The sequence below is a fragment of the Notolabrus celidotus genome, chromosome 9 (assembly GCF_009762535.1).
Source record: "Notolabrus celidotus isolate fNotCel1 chromosome 9, fNotCel1.pri, whole genome shotgun sequence".
Lineage (NCBI taxonomy): Eukaryota > Metazoa > Chordata > Actinopteri > Labriformes > Labridae > Notolabrus > Notolabrus celidotus.
In genome coordinates this window covers 2,992,376-3,001,014 of record NC_048280.1, presented here as the reverse complement: position 1 = coordinate 3,001,014, position 8,639 = coordinate 2,992,376, and the positions used below count along the sequence as shown (strand labels likewise).

Here is an 8,639-nt window from a genome sequence, read left to right as displayed (position 1 = left end):
ATCTCCAGCCAGTAAGGAGTGAGACTTTGATTATACACTGAAAACATGTTGATTAAAATACCTGCAGTTGGTTACTCGTAATACACAAGTTCACCACTGGGTGGAGCCGATGTTTGAATGATAACCAGAGAAAACAATATGTGAATCTACTTTCACTTTCATTTCCTGTCCAGGCTGTGGTTTTTCACCTCACCTCACACCCTCCAGTGAAACCTCAGAGCGGTGAGTTTGTGTTCAACCACTCATTTAATCATCAACAGAGAGAGAGATACGTTCAGGATTTCAAACATGTGTTTTTATTTAGAAAATAATATCAGTAATCCATTCACCAGAAACACACTGCTGCTGCCTTACATCATCCATTTAGAGAGAGCAATAAAAGCTTAAACATTTACATTAAACTTTCACATTGCTTCACATTTTTTCTTCTAAAAACTCAAAGACCGGAAATGTCCTTCAGATTCTTTTTACTTGTATTGCCACACCCCGAGAATCTTAGAAAATATAGCTGCAAATAAACTGAGAAAACACACTTTAATAATAATGGGCGAAACCAATTCAATCATCCTGTTCATTTAAAGTTAAGTACTGATTCGATCCGTCTCCTCCGTCTCCTCATCCCGACTGTCAGACGTCCGTTTGTTTTTCATTTGGCTGAAGAGGTCAAGGGTCACTCTCACTTTTTCACAGGCCTCACTCCAACGCAGCGCTTGCTCTGTAAACAGAGGGAACCAAAGACAGAGGTTACATCACTGCTTCAAACTGAGCTGTTAGAAGTAGACATCAGTGTGAGGTCTGAAGACAAAGTACCTTGTAGTTGACTCTCTTGCAGTGTTTCTTCAGAGACACCACGTGCTTCTCCACTTCTTGGACCCAGTGTTCGTTAGCCGGCGCGCAGAGCTCGAAGCCATTCCTGGTCACCAAACTGCAACAACACAAACCCATCCAGGTTAAATATGTAGCTTAGTAAGTGTGTTGAATCTCATGAATGATCTGCTACACGTGACCTCGACTTACATGGTGGCGTCCAGAGAGCAGCCCTGTCCGCTGTACTGCTTGCGGAAATCAGCGACAGCAGATTTATGGATGGTCCTGTCGGTGATGTCCAAGCAGCAGTCGACAGGAACTTCTGCTAAGGTCACTGAAAGACAGAGAGGAGAACACAATCAGGGAACTGCTTTAGAAGGCTGAGTATTTTCAGACATGTAAGTTGTGTCTGAGCTGTAGTGCAGTCACCGGCCACTAGAAGGGGCTGTAGCTCTAATTGATGGCTAATGCTATAGTGCTGAAGTTGTCTACAACCTGGATGTAAACAAGCAGAGATGACAGAAGCCACATAACCACATAGACTGTATGTAAAATGGACGTCATCTCGCTCGGCTTGAAGTGAGGCCGCCACAAAAAAATGCTCCCCCTGTTGGCTGGCTGCAGTACAGGTCAAAAACTCAGTCTCCCCCATTCATTTGGATGGGGCTGCAGTCAAACTTTAAAAAATAAAAACACGTGGTACGAATGTTTCTCCCATTCGTATGCTGTGGTGATAAGTAGTTAGTATTTGACTGTTTTGAGTTCAAGGCCTCTTTTTCCTGAAAAGTTTATTTTTTGTTATTAGAGGTTAAAAAACGGGGTTTTACTTCCTGTTTTATTTTGATTGACAGCCGCCGTGGAGGGAAACTCTGTAGGACAGGCATGTCCAAAGTACGGCCCGGGGGCCAATTGCGGCCCAAGGTCCATTTATTTATGGCCCCAAGCTTCCATCTTAAATTGTGTTATTCATAGCAAAAAAATGAATCCCAGTCTGAATCATCTGCACATTTGCAGTTTCTTTGAATCTCACAAACAAAACTAAAGTCAATCCAGAAACGTCCAAAAATGTCCATGTGGACATAAAAAATGTTCAGAACTCAGGAAAATAATTATTTAGTTCTTAAAATGTTGTCTGCTGGTCAGAAAAGTCTTAAAAACAACATGAAAAAGAAGTGTGATGAAATCCAGATCTTGATCCTGCCATAGGAAAATAATGAGACAATATTTTTTCCAACATTGCCCGACCCGAATGAAAAACATTTTCCTCCAGAAGAAGATAAAAGTTTGCTAATGAACTTCTTAGTTACAATTTTATTGAGAAAAAAAAAGGTTCTTAAAAAGATATTTCATATATAACTTTTAGGATTCCTAAGTCTCAATAGGAGCCACTGGCCCTGAGGTATTCTGACAACATCATATGTGGCCCTCTGGGAAAGAAGTTTGGACACCCCTGCTGTAGGACCTCGAGATGCTACGCTGTAAGGCGGAGCTTGTTGCCGTGGAAACACACAAATTCCCTACTGCGATGGCAGCGTACTGGAATGTGATATTTTGGCTTCAAAACCGTTAAATGGGAAAAGGTGGAGCGACGCTGTTTATTATATATACAGTCTATGTATAACCAGCACAGTCATGTGGACGTTAACCTGCATGGAGGACTGCATTATTATAATCATTATTTTAACATTTATTCATCTATTTATTTATTAATTGTGTTATTTTAATTTTTGTAACTTTGACAGATTTAAAAAAAAAAATCTTCTACTCTTGTTTATTTTATTAATTTCACTTTATTTTATTTTATGTTTGAGTATTTTTATGATCATGCTTTAACTTATTTTAATTACACATATTTTATTTTGGTGTGCATTAGTCTCTATTTTATTTTATTTTATGTTGTTCTTATTTTTAATTTGTATTGTTATTATTTGTATTATTATCATTATTATTATCTTCCCTAATATGTCTATATTCTTGTATTCAATCAACTGTAAAGCACTTTTAAATCCCTTCTTATATCGCAGAGCCTTCCTGGATTTCATCTCAATTTTATTTGACTTTATTTTATTTTAACCATCTTAAGAAATATAATTTAAAAGACTTGTATTCCTGGGGCGCTGGTGGCCTAGTGGTCTAAGCGCCCACATACAGAGGCTACAGTCCTCGTCGCAGGGGTCACCGGTTCGATTCCCGTCTGGTTGACCATTTCCTGCATGTCTTCCCCCGCTCTCTACTCCCCATACTTCCTGTCTCTCTTCAGCTGTCGTATCAAATAAAGGCAAAAAGGCCAAAAATATAACTTAAAAAAAAAAAAAAAAGAATTGTATTCCTTTAGAGTTCTTTTAGGGGAATTTAATGTCTTTTAAAATGTGTTTTACTTCTTTATCTTGACTTGTGTATTTTTATGATCTGCATGTTTTATTTTGCTGCCCATGTGAAACACTCTGTAACAAGGTTTTTAAAAAGAGCTCTACAAATAAAATTATAATTATTATTATTATAAATCATGCTTGATTTTGACTGTTTTCTTAACATTTTCTCACCTGTAAACTAGTCTGATACTCTTATGTAATAACTATGAAGTTAGTCGGCTTTGAACATCACTAATGTCACCGCAGGAATCTGATAGAAGCCATAAACTAATCTCACCACAGCTCGCCATAAAGAGAGCAATTACAAACTTTTACAACCACGTCTGGTTCATGCAGAGTGTGTTATCACTGTAACTCTAAACCAGTCAATCCAGGTCATGACTTCATTCACTCGGTTTTCTGTTGAATAAAACATCAAATTCAACTGAATAGAGAGCTTTGTTTGACCCCACCAGACTCCTCAGTGCTGCTGAAATCTGATCTGTAAAATCTGAAGCTTTCTGCTCTTACTCAAGGCTCTTAGTTTCTGATGTTATCATGCAGTGGGGCGTGTCTCTGTGAGTGAGAGTGTGGATGAAGGCGTGTGACGGTCTGTCACTTTTACGGCTCATTAAACACTCGAGGGTTTGATTCAGGAACTTAATCCTTTAAACTTTAAAAGAACATATTAGGTGATGTAAGATTTATTTGCAGAGCGGCTCGAGTGAAACCGGAGACCCAGAGGTGTGAACGGAGTAGAAGGAGTAGTATGGTTATAATGTTACATTACATTATCTGTTGCACCTGTTTTTATATTTAGTGCTATAGAATAACATGTTCTGGTGCTTTTTGGCACTTTATTAATATGAAATGATAAATTGATTTATTGGTTATAAACCTCTTTTGGGAGCATCAGATCAACACATCGGCACTTTTTTTTGCCTTCAGTCAGAAAATGTCCTTTAATTATATTTAATATCACATCAGTATTTAGATATGAGTCTCTCATTTTATGGTGCTCTACTAAAGCAGTTCAAAATAATCTTGTGGTATTTCACCTGTAGAATGACAGCTTTCAATCCTATCCCATTCCATTCTATGCAATATTATTCCATACCATTCCATTGCGTATATTTAATACGATTCCATTCTATCGCATTCCATTCTATCACATTCCATTGTATTCAATCCCATTCCAATCCATCCCATTCCAATCCATTCCATTCCATCCCATTCTATCCCATTCCAATCCATTCCATCCCATTCTATCCCATTCCATTTTATTCCATTCCATTCCATTCCATTCTATTCCATTCTATTCCATTCTATTCCATTCCATTCTATTCTATTCCATTCTATCCCATTCCATTCCATTCCATTCCATTCCATTCTATCCCATTCCATTCTATTCCATTCCATTCCATTCTATTCCATTCCATTCTATCCCATTCCATTCTATTCCATTCTATTCCATTCCATTCTATTCCATTCCATTCTATCCCATTCCATTCCATTCCATTCCATTCCATTCTATTCCATTCCATTCCATTCTATTCCATTCCATTCCATTCTATTCCATTCCATTCTATCCCATTCCATTCCATTCCATTCTATTCCATTCTAATCCATTCCATTCTATTATATCAAAACCCAGCAGTGTTGAATATTTAAATCAGATTTTAAGTTACATTAAGTAAGTATGTGGTGTCTGTTTCTTTTGCATTCAATTCAATCTAATTATAACATATACAAGTTCTGTTTTTTATGTTAAGTGCAACAAAAAGAACTAGTTTTATTGATTTAGTACCTTTAAAAAATGAATGCATTGATTTAACTGAGTCTGCATGCAACATTATGTGAAGTAATTCTATGAAAAAAATCTGTAGAATTTTGAATACTGTAATAAGTGAAAAAAAATCTGTGTAAAAATGATATGTTCAATGAAATAAAATACACATTATGTAATTATTTTGTGGGTTATGAGGGAAACTCCTGCAGCCGGAGTCAATAACAAGAGAAAAAAACCTCATATCTTGTATTACGTTGGTTGCCTCACATGGTTTTGTCCCTGAACAGGGATTTCCAGCTGTTAAACTTTAACCATCACAAACATCAAAGTATGAGCCGAGGAGAGGGGAACTCCAACAACACTTCCTGCATGAGGCTGATTACTTAACTCTCCTGGAGTCAAGGCCTGCATGTCGAAATCAAAGCAGTAAATCAACTTAATATGACACTTTGATGTCATTAGACTTAATACTGAGCTCTAATTATATTTTATGCATTATATTAAACCTGTATTTACTTAATATTGTGATTATCTTTCTACATTTTGTAATTCTACTTCTGTTATAGCTGCTTTTGTCTGCTGCACCTGCAGCACTCACCTGTAATAATAAAGGACACACATGCAGCTGGTTATGAGGTAAAAGCCACAGATGTGTATTAAAACCTCAAATCTAGCTCCATCTTTGATCTTCCTCTTTTTTTATTTACAACTTCAGTGACTTCCAGATTCAATGATTTTATCATTTCACTCACATCCTCATTTCTGCAGCGCTCAGTGCGACTCTGTGGTTTGCATCATGATTGATTGATTGATTGCTATCTGTGTGTGTAACATTTTAAAGGAGTAGGATGAAATTGCCTCTACTTTTCTCTATCTCTTTTGTCTCTGGATGCTGAATAGAAGAAAGTAAAGCTGGTTGTCTCACCTGTGCAGCAGCAGCTGATGAAGAGGAAGCAGAAAATGAGCTTGGCATCACCCCACGGAGCCATGTCTGGATTCTGAGCTGGCGAGGCCGTCTACTCGTCTCTTTAGAAGCTGATTGGCTGATGAAGAGCCTGTTCCTCCTCTCAGTCTGTCAGAGGCAAAGGATGTGAGGTGACAGCTCCTATCCATACACTTATATACACTGTCCACTTACTTTCACTTTTATTTTCCTGGACCAACCTCCTCCCCTCCTCTCCTCCTCCCCTCCTCCCCTCCTCCTCCTGCTTTTGTCCATCAAACACTGAAAGGAGCAAACACTTCTTCACCTCCTCCCCCTTCTTGTATTTCTGTACTTCTCAAACATGCCCGACCCTTCTCAGTAACAGGAACTGTTTGTCTCACTTTGAGTCACCTTCAGAACATAGACGCACTTCTCTAAACTCTGAACAAACACCTCCAGTTAGAGATTAAATCCTCAGATTACCTCTGATTGATTTTTATACTTTACTAAAAGCAGGAAAGTGGAAATATAATCATTAACCAGGGATTTCCTCTGTACTTTTGCACCATCTTACAATGTCTTTCCTTCCAAACTCCTAAAAAAAGAGGCTCTCTGTGCATCACAGGAGTACTTTAGGATATCTTCGCCCTCTGCTCCGGGTATCTTTAGGACTTAAATCTGTATCATATCATCTCCTCTTACTGGAGGAGTCACAGCGTGGATATCTGAGTAAAATAATAACCACATGGGATAAAAAAAAATCATGCCAGTGGAAAAGTACCAAAAACTGCAGTACCTCGAATGACCACTTGGGGGTGACTCCAAAAGTAGGTCAATCCCCATTAGGCAACTTGACAAACATGTTTACAGCCAGGTGAGAAAAAGGATTTCAGTCACTTTGACTTATTTCTCCACCTGTGACACCTGAGCAAAGATGAACTTTCAGTGGGAACGTCAAACAATTATTCATTAACTGATTAATAGCTGAATTTTAATCGTTAATCACATTTTTTTTGCATTTCAAACTGTTTCAAAACCAGTTTGAAACCTGGTTTATACTTCTGCGTTGATCCTACGCAGCAGTGGCCAAAGTGGACATGAGCACCCATACACTGTAAATAAAAATGGACAGCGTTGCTCCGCCTCTTCCCGTTGTACAGTTCTGAAGCCAAAAATTCCCGCTCCAGGGCGCAGCCGTTGTGCAGCCAGAGTCTGCGAAGCCACAGAATTTCTGTGTGGCCATGATAATTTCTGTGTTGCCACGGTAATGAGCTCCGCCCTACAGCGTAGTGTCACAAGATCCTATGGAGTTTCCCTCGACAGCAGCTGTGAATCAAAGGAAACAGGAAGTAAAACCCCGTTTTTTAACCTCTAATAACTAACGAAAAAGAAACTTTTCAGAAAAAAGAGGACTTGGACACAAAACAGTCAAATACTAACTACATATCACCACAGCATACGGATGAGAGAAACATTCGTACCACGTGTATATATTTTTTAAAGTTTGACTGCTCCCCCATTCAAATGAATGGAGGAGACGGCGTTTTTGACCTATACTGCAGCCAGCCACCAGGGGGCAGGCGCCGAGCGACATACACCCCTGTGAGCACTACATACTTGTGCATCGATGTGTCCGTGTCGTGCAGCAATACTGCTTCCTTCCGGTGTTATCGCCCTACTGGTTTCTACGCTAACCCATAGCGATTCTGTAAGTGCTTTAAGTGCAGGAAATACAATGCCATCCAGCGGACCAATCACAAGGCTTGCCGTGTGTGTTCATTTGGCGCATATTTACATTTTGAAGGAGGTGCGTCAGCTCGTGTGTAGACCCCTGTGGTGGTACGGGAGCTACGCAGAAGTATAAACCAAGCATTTTTGACACGCTAACTAAGGCACACGGTTACACTTTTGTTCCAAATAGTTTGTCTGCAATTTTTGGCATCGTCCCTTCAGCAGGTGCTCCTAAAAATTCGAAGCAGGCCTTGGCATTCACCACCCTGCTGGCCCGTCGGTTGATTCTCCTCAGTTGGACCCAGAGGAACATTTTACTGCTCAAGGCTTTCTCTTCTAAGTCTCTGGAGACAAAATTGAGATTCTCCATTCAGCTTCATTCAAGTTTCAAATTGTTCTCATTGGTTTCTCATCAGTTTCTCCTAAAATTCACTAGGAGAAATAGTTGAGACCATGACATGAGTCTTATTTGAGACTTAAATGAGAGATCTCATTAATGGCTCATTTTCTTCTCTTTTTTAAAATATATATTTTTGGCCTTTTTGACTTTATTTGAGAGGACAGCTGAAGAGAGACAGGACATGTGGGGAGTAGTGAGCGGGGGAAGACATGTAGGAAATGGTCGACCGGCCGGGAATCGAACCGACAACCCCTTCCGACGAGGACTGTAGCCTCTGTATGTGGGGCACTTAGACCGCTAGGCCACCAGTGCTTCCACCAATCCATCCCTTTAACTGTAATAATCTGGCTAAATCTGGTCAGCCCTTTTGCGGCCCACATTTTAAATAAATCATCATACCTGGTATGAAATCTCTATCTTTTGCAATTTCTCTCAAATCCACTAAATCTTTGTGAAGTTGTTTTGTTCTCAAACAGACTTGTAAAGGAAGGACCATAGTGTGAAGTCAAAGAAGAGATCATGTAACATCTAAATATCTGATCTTGAAGTGGTTCAAATGTTTTAATGAGAATTGTAAGTTTGTGGACAATTACATTGAAATCTTAATTTTGCAGGGCACTATAAATGTTCATGAAG

General features: G+C 39.1%; 1 protein-coding gene across 1 annotated transcript; it reads right to left on the bottom strand.

Moving 5' to 3' along the window:
• Positions 1 to 273: 273 nt before the first annotated feature.
• Positions 274 to 6,059, bottom strand: ccl19a.1 (chemokine (C-C motif) ligand 19a, tandem duplicate 1). Its single transcript, XM_034692055.1, has 4 exons — positions 5,873 to 6,059; positions 1,018 to 1,141; positions 811 to 925; positions 274 to 715 (listed from the first exon to the last, which is right to left on the bottom strand). The coding sequence occupies exons 1-4, from the start codon at positions 5,934 to 5,936 to the stop codon at positions 677 to 679; spliced, it is 342 nt and encodes a 113-aa protein (XP_034547946.1). The 5' UTR covers positions 5,937 to 6,059; the 3' UTR covers positions 274 to 676.
• Between the last annotated feature and the right edge of the window lie 2,580 nt (positions 6,060 to 8,639).